The sequence below is a fragment of the Amphibalanus amphitrite genome, unplaced genomic scaffold (assembly GCF_019059575.1).
Source record: "Amphibalanus amphitrite isolate SeventyFive unplaced genomic scaffold, NRLGWU_Aamphi_draft 000001F_arrow, whole genome shotgun sequence".
In the NCBI taxonomy this organism is placed as follows: domain Eukaryota; kingdom Metazoa; phylum Arthropoda; class Thecostraca; order Balanomorpha; family Balanidae; genus Amphibalanus; species Amphibalanus amphitrite.
The window spans coordinates 2327758-2346902 of record NW_024881499.1 but is presented as its reverse complement, the minus strand read 5'-3'; the positions used below and the strand labels follow the sequence as shown (position 1 = coordinate 2346902).

Here is a 19145-nt window from a genome sequence, read left to right as displayed (position 1 = left end):
TTGTAGAGTGTCTGAGTGTTCGTAGAAGTGCCTCTTCCCAGGTCTTTCAGATTCCCTTGACGGTCTCTGAAGGAGTCATTATCGCGTGGCCTCGCTTCGCCCCGGGATATTCACGCTGCCTTTACCGTTACCGTCTGCCTCTCTCCTGCCAGAAATGGCACACCCCTGTCTCAGCTCGTAACCTTGGCAGTAATCTGGGGCTGCTGATTCGCGCCATGTCGGTATTGTTTGTAGTGTTCCCTTGAAGGCGCGCCGTCGTGACCGTGTGTGAAGTGGAAGGTTTGCTGAGGGCCGGATACGACTCCTAGACTGCGGGGTCGAGCTCTGGGGTCGGCATGGCGGATGTTGTCTGCCCTTGGGATAGAGGTTCCCTCGAGACAGGCGCCTGCTAGTTACTACTGGGTCGTGATCTCATCGCCCCGGGAGTCTCAACAGGTGCACAGTTTAACACGAGCTACATAGTCAACAGAACACCACAGCTACCTGAGTTCTGTTTGTACGCATGAGTAACTGCTGTTCGGGCCTTAGCAGACCATTTTTCACAAGCCAAACAAAAGTACAGGCTGAGACACAGTGTGGCGAGGAATACGATCCGAAGCGGCGGGAAGTTGCAGTGGTAAAACCCCTTACGACGTCCCTAGTTGTGCAATGAGGGCCTTTGTTTCACAACGCACACGGATGGGGTATTTTGCTGACATCAAAGACGTCATTTGGACAAATCACAAAGAAGGGAAACTGTGAAGCGCATACCGCAGGACAGCTTTGGGCGAGATTCCGTTACCGGCGTCATGCGATTAAAGCTTCTTCCTAAAACTACAAAAACTTTTGTTTTTGAACCTCCAGTCAAGATGTGTGCGTTTCACATATTTCTATCTGAAAGTAAAAGCTGACCAGCAACTTGGAGAACCAGCTCATATGCATCAGAATTACATAGCTGGTGTCTCAGCTGGTGCTGTAGCATGTGTTATTGTCTGTGCTTTGTGAAGGTATACATTTGCCGTGGCTCTCACTGGGATCTGTGCTATCTCAAGCCCAGGCAAACATTTACAATGCCTTAAGTCTTATAATACCGAAATAAACAAGGCATGCTGACGCACAAATACGGAATACCTACATTAAAGGTAACATACCAAATGTTGGCAGTGCATGCGTGGCGTATCCTCGAAGCCCTATGTGAAATATAGTGTCCGCTGCGACCAGCGTGAAAACCCTTGCATAAGCTGTGAACTTGTAAGTACTGAGCTGCGATTCACAGATCTAGTTCGCACCAGGACTGGGGAGTCGGAGTCGGAGTCACCGAAAATTTATCGACTCCGCAGCCCTGGTTGGCACTCCACGCATAATGCGAGTTGATATGAACCAAGCATGTACCGACAAATGACAATCCTCACTTACATATATCCCGCTAATCCTGTGGGCATTATGAAATGCCGGCCATCGCGGTATGTACAGTGCGCAGGGTGTCCGGAAAGTCGTGACGCTCTTCAACATTTTTAAACAAATCGCTTTGGTTCATAATGCTCAACAATTGATCAAACCAATGACCAGGGACACCAAGCCACATACTTCCACTAAGTGATCATGCAATGTAACCTCCGTCTGCGCCGACGACGGCCTCGACGCGGGGCGGAAGAGCCTGCGGGTTTCGACGATGTGGGAGATTTCCAGGTCCTCCCAGGCTGTCATGATGCGAGTCTTCAGCGACTCCAGGTTGGCAAGAGAGGTGGGCTTATAGAGCTTATTCTGAAAAAAAAACGTGTAGCATGGTTTAGTTTAGTGTGTTTAGGCTAGGAGAATAAGGCGGCCCAAGCTCATTTCGTCACTGTGATCTGGCCCGCCGAGCCCTTCTGTCAGTTTGGCTTGAACGGCAGCGGCGTTGTTGAAGGGCGCTCCGTGCTGTTGAAATGCGAAGTGACCCTTAGGGCAAGTCGCCTTGAACCTCGGATTGATGTGCCTGTCCACGAATCCCTCGTGGTCCAGCGTGTTATTCATTTATTTGACATTGACGAAGATGATGGAACATTTTTGTCCATCAGACGCCCGGATTTTATTCGATTGCCGTTCAAATGCTGCTACGCTCGCGGCAGTTTTGACATACCGCAGCCGTACCGGTCTGAGGATATATTCTAAGGAATTCCGGAGTCGGAAATAAACCTTTACCTGCTCAACCATTCGCCGAAAAACACCGCATTGCGCTGCAACTCGCGCTTCGTTCAAGTCGCACCCGGCCGCCGCGCGCAGGCATTCAGCGACGAGACGCATCTTCGCCCATCTACCGATCACTAAAAACGACTTCAATTTCGTGCTTACACGACCCGTAGCTGTGCAGTCAACGAGGGTCGTATCTTTGGTGATTGGCTGGATGTCCAATAATCACAGCGCGCGTTAGACGGCGTCCAAAAGATGCGCCAGGACTTTCCGGACACCCTGTATCATGGGTCTCTGTTGTTACCCTGCATCGTGCATAGGGCAGTGATCATCCTCGTTTCCCTACCAAACATGCTGTGACTGTGGTCCATTTGACCTCACTACGAGACGTTTGGCTACGCCTAGTGCGCCACTCGAGTCGCTGCCAACCCTCGCATGCGTGCGTGTTTTATTCCTCGGCAACTATGTGTGATAGAATAAACACTGAGCCAGTTCAGGATTTGAATGTATCTGTGGCATGTTAACCTGTTTTGGGTTCATTGTCGCCTGACGAGGCATTATATCTTGCTAACTCACCTCAGCGCACATCGCACAAAATTGGCTTCCCGTGGTGATACTGTAGATGTTTCCGTATTGCCTGTCGTCTGATGCTTCACAGTTCACACCATTATGCATGATGATATCACTAGCAATGTGTTCGCTTAAACCAGTCAATGTTTTGTTGGTATCGTTTTTTTTTTTCTTGGATTATTCCGCGACAGCCGACGGGATGGCATCTAGGCTGTGGAGAGTATGCGCATTTTGTCACTGCCTGATTAGGCCAACAGCTGTGGCACTTGTGTTAGTCATGTGCCACCTGTTCTTGTGCGAGCTAAGTGCTGTCATCAGGTTTTTTTTTTGCTTCTTTGCTACCGTCAAGACATCGTCGATAGCTTAACTAACAAAACTTCCGTACATGAGCAGTTTTTCAGAACCGGATATGTGCGTTTTTAGTACTTGATGGCGCGGATTTTGACCTCGCCTTCTCCGCCGTTTCAAAGTCCCTATGTTTTGTACACGCCGAAGTTGTGTTGTGTTGGTCTCCCGATCGCCTCCTGCACTGTGAGTGCCCTCTCAGCGTGGTGTGGCACTCAGGCAGTGTCCTGACCCCGCACCCTCTGGTTTCAGGCGGACCCGGTCGCTGAACGCGCCCAGCCCCATCCAGCAGTTTGGACCATGCGGGCGCATCATGAAAAACTCGGCAATGGTCATGTGAGTACAGTGCAGTGTGTCTGATCGCCGTGCACTCGCGGGGTGTTCGTGTCGGGTGCTCGTACTCGTGTGCTGGGTACGCGGGCACTGAAGGAGTGTCTGTAGCGTGATACAGGGGTGGCTGAGGTACGGAGGAAGTACGATGGGTACACGGGCACTGCAGGAGTGTGTAACTATTGCGTGATAAAGGGGTGGCTGCGGTACGGAGGAAGGGATGGGAGGCACGGCTCGGTGCCGGTGCCCTCCTCACCCCGACCACAGACAGCGTGACGGGCACGGCCGCCCCCACCTCCGCCCTGTGTGGGCGGCTGGGGGCAGACCTGAGACCACAACAGCCGCTCCGGGCGCTGCCCCCTCCCACGCCCGGTCTGACTCCTCAGTGGTCATGAGTGGCCGCTTTGTGCCATCTCATCCCTCCATGGCTTCGAGCGCTGTGCCACCCCTACCCTGCCCCGCCCCTCCCCAGTCACTATGCTGCCCAGCACCCGTTCCTTCGTATCAATACTCTTAGACTGCCCGCTCCTCCACGCCAGCCGTGGCTTTACTTTTTATGCCTCCAGTTTGGCTGTGGGCCTGAGGCTCTCAGCTCGTTACCGAATTCATTAAATTTAAATGATTTTTTTTATGCACAAACAGGAAAGCTTCCTAATTGAAATTGTATCGGGAGTGTTTGTTGGGTACTGGCCTTTCTGACGGCTTCCAGCAGCTCTAACGGTCTTGTTTTCGCCAGTGATGCCTCAATCACGCAGAGTCGGTAGCTTCTCTGTAATCCGTGAACGTTACCGTTACCCTGTCCCCATCCCGTGCGGCCCCACCCGACTGTGATCGTGTCCGTCTTGAGCGGTAGGTCGTCACGTCTGACATGGGAGACATCAGACAGACCTCGGCACCAGTCCGACCAGCTGTTTGGGCCACCTCAGGGCCCGGTGCCGCGGCGGGTATACCCGCTCAGTGCCGATCTCGCACGGGTCTGGAGCTGGTACTGAGACTGACCTCCGCAGGAGCACGGCCACTGATCCGTGCCACAAACAATGCGAGTCAATTCCGCCGGCCCAAAACCCCTAGCAGGGGTCGGTTGAATGTCATCATAGGGAAATAAGTGAGATCGGTAAAACAAAATTGGTTAACCAACTTTCCTTAAAACATCACTCAGGTGGCTCAGAATTGGCATTGACTGAATAGGTACAGGCGGATGCATAATGTTTGTCACTCTTATGACGTCAAGATGTTGAAAATGTAGGTAAGACATCGGAATGACATTCTTGCGTTAAAAATCAATTCACGTCACACGTTTGCTCTACTGGCCGCCACTGCCAGTACCTCCCTCCCCAGTACCTTGTGTTGTGCCCTGTACCGCGGCCATTGTACCGTTGACGGCCTGTTGTGTCGGCCGTCACCTCCAGTACCCCAGTTACCGTGACTGGCCACTGACACCGTGACGCCGGCGGCACTCACGACTCACGGCCGTCGTGAGTTCCGTGACCCGTGACCCAGGGCCACGCGCTGAGCCGGCGCTGGGGACACGGTCCACCCCGCCCGGGACAGTTTCGGTGGGTCTCCCACCTGACCGGTGTGACCTCCGCCGCGGCCGCCCAGATCTCTGCCACGCGGCTCGTCACGACCGTCCCAGGCCGGTCGGCGTCATGACTTGGTTTTCGGGAGTAATTTATGAAAGGTTTTGTCTGTTATTTTGCGGTCAGACGTGTCGAAGCCTCCGGCCTCTTCAGCGGGAAAAGGTGACACCATGACATGCCTCTTTCCGGAGTGCTCCGACGTGATTTGCGAAGTGTTTTCCCTGAAGACGTCTGTAATTTTTCGGGCTGAAAGAAGAGGTGGTCGCGAGACGCAGTTCTGGAAAACCCCAGAAGTGGGCTTAAATTACGTCACGAGCAGCGAATGTGACCTCTCGAGGCGGCAGAGGACACGCGCGAGCGTGTGAGCTCTTCTGGAAAGAAGTGGAGTGGATCGCGGGAGGAGGACACTTGGCCGAGAAGGTGCTCCAGAAAACTTCGGTCGCATGTGGTTAGTCGGGTGAGCATTATTGAAAAATGCAGCTTTTCTTTTATGGCATTTGTTTCGTTTATGACATCTTAGAGTGGCATTGATTGGGAACAGAACCTTTGATAGTTTGTATCGCACACGGAACGTGGTCAAGCCTACCCTTCCTCTTCTTGTGATGGAATGGCGAGGCGGGACCTTGTGTGACAGGCCAGTCGTGTTCTCTGGAAGTAGATAGACAGGGAGACAGGTGTTCGCCGACAAGTGCTGTTCCCGTCCCTCCAAGGCTACTCCTTCGCCCTCCGCGCTTCCTCTCAGTCACGTCGCTACCTTCATTGACTGCCCGGCGTTGGAGCAACGCCGTGTGATCGGAGACATTCTGTGGTGATAATGGCTGGTGATTGGCTGGTGATTCACACCTAGTGGGCTGGTCAGCGGACATTGGAGTTACTCTGGTAGGATAATTAGGGACTGGGGAGAGCACTGGACTACTGATATGGGAGGGTCGCGAGACATTTAATATGCGCTTTGCAAACGGGAAGTGAATTTCTGGATATGTAACGCATGCATACTCTTTTTGTATAATCTTCTGAGGCTCTTATTCCCAGCTGCAGGCTGCAGCTGAGGTTCTGACTTACCTATACTCAGCGTTGTTCCCAGTTCTGAAGATACTCCCGTCATCCGTAGTGGTTTCATCACGCCGCTCGTCGTGTCAAAGGCTCGACCATTGACTCATCGAGCCGATTACTTGGAGAGGGTCGTAAGGTCTGTGGATGAGTAGTGGCTTGTTATCGAATCGCTGCTGCGATGAATCACAGCCACTTATGATGCAGGCCTGCTCGAGTTCCGCGCATAATTTCCGTGACTGGTGATCGGTTATCTGCATACATACAGAAGCTTGCGTCATTGATGGGCGCACTGATCCCGGATCCCTCCCCCGGCCTTCCCCTCCCCTCCTCCTTCGCCCCCTCCCCGGGTTCCCGGTAATCATACCCCTGTCTCGTTATCGGGTAATTACCGTGCGATCAGCAGCCGTGCCGAATGATCGGGTGGCGCGTTCAATGTGACCGACACTGCACTCATCCGCCGTCTGTGTGTTCATGGTCACTGTCGGATATAGAGGGGCGGTTTCGGGACTCGGCGGGGGAGCTTAAAAAAAAAACTCCAAAACTCCCCAGATTTTGATTCCTTGCGCAGCTGTCAGCTTCAAAACCAACTTTCTAAATAGAAGTTGTAATGTTTTATTTTTATTCTCGAAAAACAACATTTTATCGATTTTGGACGCTGCGGGGTGTTTGCCCCCAAATCCCTTAACACCCTACATCCGCCGACCGCCAGTGTGCATTGTTGGCGTGATAAATCAAAAACGCTAAGCATCGACAGGGCGGTCAATCCACTGCCCGCTTACATGCTTATGATGTAAGACTCTGTACGTCAGATTATAAAATAAGGCTATGTTTTTGTTTTGGTTTTGCGAATTCAGCACCAAAAAGAACAGCTCGTATAGTTTTTGCTATGGTTACATCAGTTTTATGTCTTGAGCTGCGGTTAAGAATAACAACGTTTATAGTTCTTGTAAAGTTGTTTACAACGGCAGTTCATGATCCATCATTTGCAAATTGCGTCGATTACCTCAAAATATATTTACGATGAAAGCGTTAAGTTAACTGGTTCGCTAATGGTTACTTATTGGCTTAGATGTTGGATGTTGTGTCCATTCACTGTTCTTGTATTCACCGCCGATCCACCCATTAGCATCATATTTACGACGTTTCATGACACGCACTTCTGTGACCTTGAGAACTCCTCAAATCACGGTGGTGGGCAGTTTTCGGCCGGCTGGTTTACCCACCCTCCGCCTCCTCTCGTGTCTCCTCGCGCGACCACCGCCGGCGAATGGCGTCACCCACTCGACTCAGAGACTGGCGTGACGGCGGACTTTGCACCCTAGCAGACAGTTCCTGTACGGGACAATTTGCCACCCCGAGTCGGGCTCAGTGCTGGTTCGTGCGTGGTTCATGAACCGTGGGTTTGTCTGAACATTGTCTGAGCCCATTTTATATGCCTGGTTACATAGGGTTTTTTTGGCTATCCCGCCTCAGTATTCCGTCTTAATTTCGTTGTGCTATTCGTAGCGTTGAATGAAATCATTTTGAGTTTTGGTTGTTGCAAATTGGTATGTTTTACAACACTTGCAACGCAACACCCTAGCTTTGCAACAGAACAAAGCTAGGGACTGGCTACAAACTATATGTAAGCTCGGCTCATGTGTCGGTAGTAGTCGGGTTATCGCGTCGCCTTCGGCCCGGTTCACGTCCGGTTCCTGTGTTTGTCTCGGTTCGTGACTTCCTCGTGCATCGGTCCAGCAGTACGGGAGAAGATATAAATCAGACCAGCCATTCCCTTCCCCACAGTGTCAATGCTGACCTATGTAAAGGTTAGTACCCACCTTCTTATTTTCATACTGGCCACCTTTCCCATTTTAACCCTCGCCCGTATTGGTGTTTTTCCAGCCGCGAACGTATAAGGGGGGGGGGGGGTCCGTTGGACCCCCCCTTCCGTTTCGCCCCTGATCGAGCTAGAGCTTCGCGGAAAAAACGAGCGTGTTGCCCGTGACGAGAGGGAGCCGATGATACCCAGTTTTAAGGTCCTAGGTCATTGGTTGACCTTGCAGGTCAGGTCAATGACCCAAAAGTCGGGAAAATCGGGACCTGTTAGAACGTCGTAAAGTGTGGCTGCTATGGGGGTTTTCGGGGTGCTGATCACGAATATCATGTTAGTTTTGATCACAGATGATGTCTTAATGCATTTAGTCCAGGTCGGGTCAGGTCAGGTCAGGTCAACCAGTAGGGGTCCTACCGAGTATTCCTAGTAGGTGTCAACCACCTCTGACAGCTTCGTAATATGCTACGAAGGCACCAAAACTACTTCGTAAATGTTCATATGGTTGCTGAATTCGAATTCAGCTCCAAAAACTGGCCTAGAAACATGTAAAACTCGAAAAAGTGAACCGAGGTCATCAAAGGGCAATGACCTGACCTGACCTTCAGGTGACCTTGACACCCACCCTAATGCATGGGGGCAACACCATATCACATGTTTGAACGCTTGAAACCACGAAAAGACTGCAAACGCGCCGCTAATGCGAGCCGACATACGCCGAATCGCGATTCTGGCCAAACATGGTCTCGAAAAGTAGGTCACAGGTCAAAGGTCATTTGGGTCAGGGTCATGAAATTTTCAGGGTTGGTGTAAAATTGAATAACGCGAGGGTACTGAAAGTTTCGTTGCGATCGGCCGCTTTTTACGCGAGTTATTCGCGAAAAACCATGGGGGGGTCCGTTCGACCCCCACCCCCACCCCCCTATACGGGCGAGGGTTAACGTGTCTTTCCCATTTCCCTTCGGGATTGGCTTCTTTCAGGAAACTGAGGCCTTGAGTGATTCCATGAAACTGTCTGCCTCTCTCTCCAATTATCCGTCGAGCCCCCTCGCCCATCTTCCCCCGCCCCTTCCCGCCCCCGCCCCCGCCCCCGCCCGTCCCTGCCATTCACCCATGGCGCGCCCCGGGCCCAGCGCCGGTCGGTTTGAGGGCCTCGGTGCGCTCGGTTTGAGGACCCCGCCGGCTGCGTGCGGCTGATTGAAGGAAGCCTGTGTGGGGAGCGGCACATGGTCTGTCCTCAGTGGCTGTCCGACGGGGCGATAGACCGCGGTGACGGCGGTCGGTGGATTTGATCGGTGGATTGGCTCGGACCCGGCTCAGTGCGGAGCGAGGCGCGGTGCCGTGAGGTCGGTGCTCTGTGGAGTGTGCCCTGAGGGCAGTGAGAGGTCGCCCGGCCGGCCGGGTCGTACCTTCCGACAGGAGTGTTACCAGCAGAGGCAGTCAGAGCAGGGGACCGTGGCTGCGAACCGGCGGAGCTGCGAGTGATTCCGGAGTGAGGTCTCGGAGCAAAGCATCGAACCATCGCGCCGCCGGCAGCTGGAAAGAGTCGTCAACTGTGAGCTGTGAGAAGACAAGGCTGTGAACTGTTGGCTGTGAGCGAGGCTGTGAAGTGTGAGCGGGCGAGGCTGTGAAGTCTGAGCGGGACTGGTCAGCTCGGTGGCCCACAGATCGGCGTGTCGTGTGCCCGACTACGCGGTGACCGAGTGGTGCGTGTCTGGTCAGTCACTCGCAGTTGATTGTGGGGTCTGGTCGAGGAGCGGACCACCACAGACCGCCCGCGCTGGTCTGGTCGGGGAGTTGACCACGACAGACCGCTGGTCTGGTGTGGTCCGGGAGAGGACCACAACAGACCACCGCGCTGGCCTGATCAGGTGTTGTGACACCGTCAGAGATATGCGGCAAGTCCTGCACATCGGCGGCGCCGCCCGCACCACCAGGTATACTAATTACTAACGGATGGGGAAGCGTCCTGAGTACGGCTGAGACGAGACGGGTACCGGTACTGGTGACGTGGTACCACCGGTACACTGGGTCACTGATATTGGTGCATCGGGTCCATGGACCGATAGCCTGTTCTGTGTATGTGCCTGATATACATTTCATTTGGTCTAGGTACTGGGTAGCTTGCTCACTTCTAGCACAAGTGTAGCAAGCTTATGGCACCGGCACTCTGGGTTTACTCTGGGTATCGGTGTGAATATACTAAGTCACGTGAAGCGTGTGGGTTCTTTTATTAGTTTCCATATTCCGATGTAAACCATTTTCCGATGGTTTATTTTTACGATGAGCGAAATAGGTCTGGGTTGGGCATAACTCTCACCTCGATCGCCGTGGTTGCTTTGTTTTCGAAAGACTTGTGAATCTCCTATCAGCTTCGATTTTCAGTGTCTGTGGTCTGTTCGGATGTTTAAACCTTGTTTTAGCCCATCGAAAGGCGTCTCTGAGCCTACAATTTGATCTGGTTCTCTCGTGGCATTCATTTATAACGTATCTGCAACACCAATAGCATATGGAATTAATGCTGATTGTCCCATTTGATTCCATGTGCTTAGGAGTGGATCACCTGTGATCTATAGTGACGTAAGAAGCAGAAAGCTCGGTTATGTAACACTGGCATTTCGCACAAAACGGTCCGCTCACGGTCTCTGACCTTGCTGTGCCGACCAATCACCCTGAGTGGTGTGACCTGGGCAAATACGGGACGATATGAGCCACTCGATGGTCCCGCCGGGCCGGGCCGTCTGCTAGTGTCGCCGCACCATCATATAGTCATGGTAACAGCTCAGAAATAGCAGACGTGTGTGTACTGTGTATGTTGTTGTACGATTCACATGCGTGATCAGCTGAACATTTTTATCGTGCTCATCTATAAAGTCATCTCTGCACACAAGGATTTCTTCTTGATGTAGATGTCATTTTAGTGTGAACACCAAAACTCACACGCCCAGACTTTTATAGTCGCCGACTGAGAACGTCTCCTGCGGCGATAGAAAGGTTACAATGTCGTACTCGGACGATGACGAGCGTCTGTTTTTCGCTCACAGGACGATCCAGGACCCTGCCAGCCAGCGTCTGACCTGGTACAAGGCGCCCATGGCCGTGCTGGTCATCAAGAAGGTCCGCGACGCCTCGGTGCTGGCGCCCTTCATCCAGCTCGTCAGCTGGCTCACCAACGTGAGTGAATGAGGGGAGCTGGCTGTGGTGGGAAGGCTGGGTTTGCGGCTGCTAGTGTGGAGGCCCATGAATGGTGACCACTAGTGTGACCCAACTACTCAAATGTTTTTAGGGAGCAAGCAACGAAGCGTTCATTTATGTAGTTGTGAGTTTGTAACGATAAGTTGCATTCTGCCTCAAATTTGAACTGGCTTTATGTTTACATCAGCCGACATCGGCATTGCAATGAATCTATCAAATATTCGTGCAAGGGCTTCTTAACTAGGAACACCACGCTATAGCTCGCCTCAGAAATAATACTGTTTGCGTGGGGTCGTTGAGACGTGTTCTGTAAATTCTCACCTCCTTGAAACAACTGTTGCCTACCGAGTGCCGACCCTCGCCGCTAGCTGTTCGTTCACGGAGCGTTTTACACCTTCATGTTCCTCTCCTGATAAGTGCTCAGTGCTCAGTGTCACCGCCATGGGGCTGCTCCGCGTAAAGCCGCGCCTTGCCCGTCGCTATACATAGCCCGCTGCGCTTCTCAGGACAGATACCGCGTCCGTCCGCGGAAATCCCCGTGAACAGCCATCTCTGGACTGGCTTAGCGGCATGCGCGCAGGATCAGTGACGAACCGTTTAACGACGCGCGGAGAGCTGTGATTATCGCCGCCATAATCGAGACCGGGTTCCCTGGAAGGCTCTGTCGCTGGGGACGATTGATTCAATTACGAATTGCTGGTATTCCGGGAGACATTCGTCACTTGTATCAACGTCGATGCAACTGCATAGCTGCATGACAATTACAAATATAAATTTTCTCACTTCCACTTTTAGTAAAAGCCATTCGGCAGTTCGGTAATGTTGGAACACAAGAGAGCTGACCACAGGCACATGCCACAGTGTTTTAGCTCAAAATGTCTACTTAGATGAAACTTTCGAGGCTGAGATAGATAAGGAAGTTATGTAATCTGCTAGCCCAAAATGGTGTTCAGATTTAACAGTTGTCTGCCAAATGTTGCGCCATGAGCTGGCGTGAAAGTCAACCACACCAGGGTGACGAGATGTCTTGGTTGTCGTCATTGTATGGGTCTCTGCGCTGGTGTTTTTTTTTTTCATAGCCGTGAGTCGTGACCGGTCGTCACTTGGTATGGTCAGTTCACATCTACTGCAGAAAAACGATGCAGGTATTATTTTTTGACCAGGCAATGGTCGAGCTGGCTTGTCATAAGAAGAGTTATGCATAACAATGTCTTAGATATATCATTGTTTTCCCGCATATAGTACATATCTGATCTTGTGGTCACATTGATGTGACTCACTCCGCTGTCACGTTTCCCACATCTCACCTCACTTCATCTCCGTGTTCCCACCGCCAGGAGAAGAAGATGATAGTGTTCGTGGAGCACTCAGTGCTGGACGACCCGCTGTTAGCCGGCGCGCCCGCCTGGGCCAGCCTCGAGAGCAAGGTGCAGACCTTCACCGACGGCAAGGACGACCTCACCGACAAGATCGACTTCATCGTGTGCTTGGGCGGCGACGGCACGCTGCTCTACGCCAGCTCTCTGTTCCAGGTCAGGGTGCGGGGAGACACACAGGGGGCGGAGACCGGTCAGTCAGACACAGGGGAGCGAACGGGCAGACAGGAGGGCGCAGATACGGGTATAGGCTCACGACCGTAGGTCATACCGTTTGTGCTTGTAGCTGTCGCTCAGTGGCCGCGGATACGCTACACAGTGCCGCTGTAACGCCAGCAGCTGTGTGGTAACTCCCGGAACACAGGTGTCGGGGTCGGGGGACGGGTCGATGGAGCTGTTTGAACATGTGTCTAGCGCGATATCAGTGGCATGCTCCTGGAATGTTTTATGGATACCAGCAGCGCATGCGGCATATCGCTGACTCATGCTATAGATATTCAGGTTGAAAAGGGTTAATGCCTAGGTGAACCTTGTCGTGAAAGCAGAACAATGGAAATTTCGCCTTGCATGAAAATATCCAATGTCTGTTCGGAGTCGGTAGTCTGCTCTGACCCATCAGAGTCTGAAAAGACATCTCATATGACAATTTTATCGTAAGTTACCACGTTTGGCGCTGCGCAGTTTGGTCATTGATGTCCGCGAGTTCGGTACTTGCTCCCCGCGCTGTAACTCGCTCGTCTCCCCTTGCACAGCAATTGGTGCCGCTGGTCATGGCAGCATTACAGACTTACCGACACCAAACCGTTGAATGGTATGGTATCGTTAAGCTCGGCGTTAATTACTCGCCCTGTAACTCGCGCTCGTCTCCCCGCTCCCACAGCAATCGGTACCGCCGGTGATGGCCTTCCACCTGGGCTCCCTCGGCTTCCTCACACCGTTCAAGTTCGACAACTTCCAGGAGCAAGTCAACGCCGTGCTCGAAGGTGAGACGCACACTGTTATATAACAGAGACGGGTACATACGAGCTGGGTGTGGCGTTGTGACTGTTACAGAGAGTAACATAAGTGTCCGGCATTGGGGGGCAGGTGTTACGTTCCGTTATCTCCGCCAGCCGAGTGTCAAGTGGAAGTATGTGTGAAGGGTGATGTGTACTTCTCGGAATATATCCGCTTTTGTTGCGCTTCGCACCTGTCACCTTTGTGGTCGTTGATAATTAAGAACGGCATTTGTTGGCCGTTCAGAACAGGCGACTGGTTGTCCCAGCTCATCACTTTCAGGCACTGGTCAGATGGGCACCAAGTGGCTCACGTTGTCTGTGTGGCACCCTGTCTCACATTAATTTAACTGTCACATCGCCGTTGTTATCTGGACGATCCCCTGTGTACGAACGGTGGTTTTGCCTTGTGTGGTCCGGATCCACGACACGTGTTGATAATTGCTTGCCAGCTACCCTGTCGATCATAACATGACACGCGACAAACAGTAGCACAGCCAGCGGCGGCTGGGGAAAACTGGGTGGCTTATTGATGAGTTGTGTGCGTTGTAGTGTTTTTCAGCTTCCGTATTCAAGTGACCACTACCTGACTGACTGGCGCCCATTAGGCTGGTGTAAGTGTTTGTCCCATGCGATACAATGGTGAGATGAGTAATTGTAATAGATAGGCTTTCTAGTCCTCCTTTTTCGTCCCGGAATGCGATGCTATCTTGATAGCTTTTCAAGCATGGAGGACTTGATCTTGAAACACTTTACTCCAACCCTAGCGATAACTATCCATCGGGTGAGAAGTGGTGACTTTTTAACTCTTATCACTTGATGAGCTTGAGATTACCGGACAATTTGCGGTTGATTTTTCTAACAAGATTCAAAGAAGTCTATTTCTCAGTTTTGAATCGGAGAACTAATGACTCATTGGTCAGTCCGTCCAGTTGAAAGTTGACTGATAGCAAGTCTAATTTTCCACGTGATAGCATCCCCTCTAAGAGCCTGGAGAGCGAGATGGTCTTTTATAACATACCTACATAATGCCACAATTACCAGGACGGCCCCATACAAGATTGAAAGTGAGATTTAGACGGTGGAAATGCGCCCAATGTGATTATCTGGCGGCGGCACGCGGTCCCTTTGTCGGTCGCCCTGGTTTGTCGCCGTGGCGCTGGCCGTCCTTTCGTCTGGGGTGTTCGTTGTTCGTGGCTTATCTCGATCCTAGATCTGTGCTCCAAGATGATGGCTTAATGCGGTCCAAAAAGACGAAACAGACACGACAAAAGAGCTCCATGATAATTAGTTACAAAAGAACTGTGTAGAACAACGAGCTTAAGTGATAGTTCAGCGGGATTTGAAGCAACAACTCCATACAAGGACACGCAGCTTTGTTATCTTTGACGGCATCTACTGTCTAAATAGCACGTCTTCTGATAAAGCAACAGTGCGGATTTGACGTTCTTGGAACTGCTGAAACCTGCGTGTTATGTCATAATACCGCCATATTCGTGCTGTCTCGTGAGGTGGTGCTCTGGATTGACGGTAAAGATGCAGCTGTTGTGACATTACTGTCTGTGACCCGTGCGCGTTGCTGTCCTTACTCCTTGACCTGTCGTTATTCGTTAATATTACCGTCTTTGGCCCGCCGTTATTCGTGTACGATCGGCATATCGATGCTGCACCCAACCCCCGCCATACCGCTGATGAGCCCACGGCCTCCGTTAACTGATTAATCGTTGACCCCCCCCCCCCCCCCACCACCACCACCACCACCACCCTTCCCCAGGTCACGCGGCGCTGACGCTCCGCTCGCGTCTGCGCTGTATCGTGCTGCGGAAGGACTCGGACACCAAGCAGAAGCCGCCCACCAATCTGCTAGTGCTGAATGAGGTGGTGGTGGACCGCGGTCCGTCGCCCTACCTCAGCAACATCGACCTCTACCTGGACGGAAAGAAAATCACCTCCGTGCAGGGCGACGGTGGGTGAACGGGGCGGGGAGGGAGGGGGAGGAGACGGCGGGGCTAGGTGGGAGGGTAGAGGATTTTAGGCTCAAATTGCTGCACTCCGGGCTGAGGCGAGGTGGGAGGGCGCACAAAGGGAACTTTCACCGCCGGGCTCCGCGGCCGGTGGCCTTGCTAGGTGGGGGCTGGTACCCACTACCCGGCGTTGTCGCCATTGTATGAGAGCAGTGCCGGCCGTGTCAATCGGTGACAAACCCGACAGAGTTAGACGTGTAGACCGGGCGGGCTGGTGACACGTCTCTGTGGGCTGGATTGGTACTGTGATTGTGTTTACAAGCTCGTTTGTCGGTGTGATGTGATAACACGATAACAGGCGGAGAGTCTGGATGTAAAGCTGTGTCGCCTCGTTGCCTTGTGTGTAATGCATTAGTGCGGCTAGGTCTTGTGCAGTACGAGTCCGACTGACACAAAAGTGTGAGTCGGACACCTTTGAGCGTCTGTTGATTTTCGTCACATCTCCTAATCACTGGTATAGTGGCAAGGAAAATATTTTCAGCTAGGAGAGTATAAAGGGATAAATTTCGGGGAAAATTCCGCTCGCTAGTCGCTAAGATGCATTTATCAGATGTATTGCTTTCATAGAATGATGAACCATTCACACCATGAAATGTAATCCGTTGGCTCTTACGGGTCCCGTTTTCCGTGTGATCTGTTGTCTCTGACCGGCCCTGCCCCCCCCCCCCCCTCGGCCTGCTCTAACTGTTCCCCGCCTATACGGTCAGCTCTGACCGCTCGCCACCTGTACCGCCAGGTCTGATCGTCAGCACGCCCACTGGCAGCACGGCGTACGCGGTGGCGGCCGGGGCCAGTATGATCCACCCGAGCGTGCCGGCCATCATGGTGACGCCCATCTGTCCGCACTCGCTCTCCTTCCGACCGATCGTCGTGCCCGCCGGCGTCGAGCTCAAGGTCAGTATGGGGGAGGGGTGAACATGGGGGGCTCAGTGGTCAGTATATAGGAGAGGAGGTCAATGTATGGGAGGGCAGAGGGTAGTGCCGGAGAGAGGTCAGTGTAGGGGTGGTCAGAGGAGAGAGAACTCCTTTTTTTCGCTCCTTTTATTTGCCTCTCGGATTGCGGCGTCGCCGGACAGTGAGATGAGATGAGATGAGAGATGATTTATTTGAGCATCCATATTCACACTTGTCGAAACATTACGATTGGCGTAGAAGCGCTATGGCGCTTAAAACGAGACGCCGCTCGAAACACGTAGAAAGCAGACAATAACACTTCTAATCGAACACTACTAATCACTACTGATCTTAATCAAAATGTCAATATTAACATAGCGAAGTCGACCCTGCCTTGGCCGAAGCGCCTGTCCCCGCCCCTACTCGCGCCATTGCTCTGTATTCCGAAATGGAAGTGCTGCTCCTAGTTCTAGCAGGCAAATCTCCGCGTTTTGAGTATATAGCTCTGGACGGCCATGGCGGTGTCATGGCGGGTAACCTTCATAACTCGCGAAGGCCCATTTAGTAGTGTTTCTATTTTCTTTTTCCGAGGAATGTTTTGAAAGTTCTCACTGAGAATTTCAGTTAACCTTTCGAACAGTTCTTCTCGTTCTGTGCGAAAGAGTGGACAGATGAGGAGGAAATGCTCGTTGTTTTCTGTAGCAGCACCACATCTGCACTTGGCTGAATCACTTTTCCCTAATTTGAATCTGTGGTCTTTAAGATCTGATGAATTAAGCCTGAGTCGGGTGTGAAGCCGGTTTCCAATTTTGGAACCTGTGCTTAGGTAGGAGCTAGGTGACATGTTTATACCGGCATATGCATACAGCCTCTCTTTGAAGAATTTTTGGCTGTGTTCGGCTCGTAAGTCGTTGGGTAGTTCGTTCCAGATTCTTGTTGTTGTTGGGATGATAGATCTCGCGTAGGAAGCTGAGCGGACTGCTGGGATGGTGCGTTGAGTGGACTGTGTGCATCGCAGATTTCTCTCTATCTCTAGGTTTCTCGTTTTGGGTATGATGTCTTTTATAAAGTCCGGAACACGATCATCTAATGCTATCTTGTGATAGAGTTGCACTTTGTGGGCCCGACGTCTGTCTACTAGTGAGGTCCAGCCCAGCTCTTTCCGGAGGCCCGCTGTAGACGTCCTTCGAGGTGTGTCAGTGATAAGGCGTGCCGCCCTGTTCTGTGCTTTCTCTAGTCGGGACTTGTCAAATGCTGTCAGATGGCAATCAAATATTGAGTCGCAGTATTCGAGATGGGGCTGGACATACATTTGATAGATTTGAAGTAAGATTTGTCGTGGAAGTAGAGATGCTATTGGGAAGAGAGGACTCATCGTGCGGTAAAATTTTGATAGGATGTTGTTGACGTGAGACTTGAATCTTAGATCAGTTGAGATTGTTACTCCAAGATGTTTGTGGGAATCGCGAATGGGAATTGGTGAACCGCCAAATTCCAGGCTTGGAATGTGTGTTTTTTTGTTACTAAGCGTTTGTTGGACTGTTTTTGTAGCATTAAATGTTATTATCCAGTCGTCTCCATAGCGTTTGATGCGATTTAAGTCGATTTGCAGTGATTTTTCAACTTCATGAAAATTATTAACATTGTGACTGGCATGTAAGGAGCTGTCATCCGCAAAAAATAGCATTTCATTGTTGGTAACGCTACTGAGCCCATTTAGATACATTATGGCCAGCAGTGGGCCTAGGATGGATCCCTGTGGCACTCCTGCGGATAACTCACGCTGGGTGGACGTAGTTTGGCCTAGCTGGACTACTTGTCTCCTGTCACTTAGATAAGAGTTTAGCCAATCAAGTTGTGCACCTCTTATACCAAATTCTTTATCACATTTTGCTAGCAGCCCCTCATGCCAAATCTTTTCGAAATATCTTGATATATCCAGGTAAATGATTGTGTAATCCTCACCCGAGTCTATGGCTCTATATAACCTGTGAGTTAGATAAGCAAGTTGGAGCTCTGTGTTGTGACCAGGGCGATAACCACTTTGTTTTTGTGTTAAGAGCGAATGACTGTGAATATGCTCATATATCTGAGCGAACATAAGTTTTTCGAATATTTTCGATAGACACGGCAGTAAGCTTATTGGTCGATATGATGCAGCCTCAGATGGGGAGCCCTTCCCTTTAAAAATTGGTTTAACTGTGGCTTTCTTCCACTGAGTTGGGTACCTGCCTTTTTGGACTGATTTGTTTAAAATTCTGGATAGAGGCTCAGCAATGTAAGCCGCTGACATTTTGATTAGTTTCGCCGGTACGCCGTCGGAGCCGGTGGCTTTAGACGAATCCAGCCCATTGATGGTCTTCAAAACATCTCGAGGTGTAACGGGAGAAAACTGAAAGGTGCGCTGAGTGCTGTTATATGAAGATTTGTATTCGCGTACGAGCTGTAAGTGTTTGTCTGTAATGTTTATTTCTGTCTGGGAGCAAAAGTACGAATTGAGGGCCTCGGCCTTGCGGTGGTCGTCACTTACAAGATCATTTTCGACAATCAGAGGAGCCATAATGGAGTTTTGCTTGAACCCCGTGACGCTTTTCAGGATTTTGTGGTATTTGTAAGGGGTTTTCTTACTAGTGACAAGTAGATGTACTTTGTGTTGAATGGTTTCATTTTTGAGTTTTCTATTAAGGCTGGTTACAAGGTTGCGCTGAGATCGCCAGATCGACCAATCTCTTTCTGAGTTGTGACGTTGAGCAAGCTTGAATAACCGGTCTCGTTTACGCATTTCGCGCCTCAGCTCTGCTGTTAGCCACGGTTTGTGATTG

At 51.3% G+C, this 19145-nt stretch overlaps 1 protein-coding gene across 7 annotated transcripts in view; it reads left to right on the top strand.

Annotated features, from left to right (window-relative positions):
* The window catches only part of LOC122389332 (NAD kinase-like), a 66558-nt gene that overhangs the window by 43203 nt on the left and 4210 nt on the right, over window positions 1-19145 (top strand). For all 7 annotated transcript variants that reach the window (XM_043381273.1, XM_043381353.1, XM_043381772.1 and 4 more), the window contains 6 exons: window positions 3316-3399; window positions 10884-11013; window positions 12372-12566; window positions 13291-13393; window positions 15180-15371; window positions 16166-16323. In XM_043381273.1, coding sequence (XP_043237208.1) covers window positions 3316-3399; window positions 10884-11013; window positions 12372-12566; window positions 13291-13393; window positions 15180-15371; window positions 16166-16323 — 862 coding nt within the window. The remainder of the gene's footprint in view (window positions 1-3315; window positions 3400-10883; window positions 11014-12371; window positions 12567-13290; window positions 13394-15179; window positions 15372-16165; window positions 16324-19145) is intronic.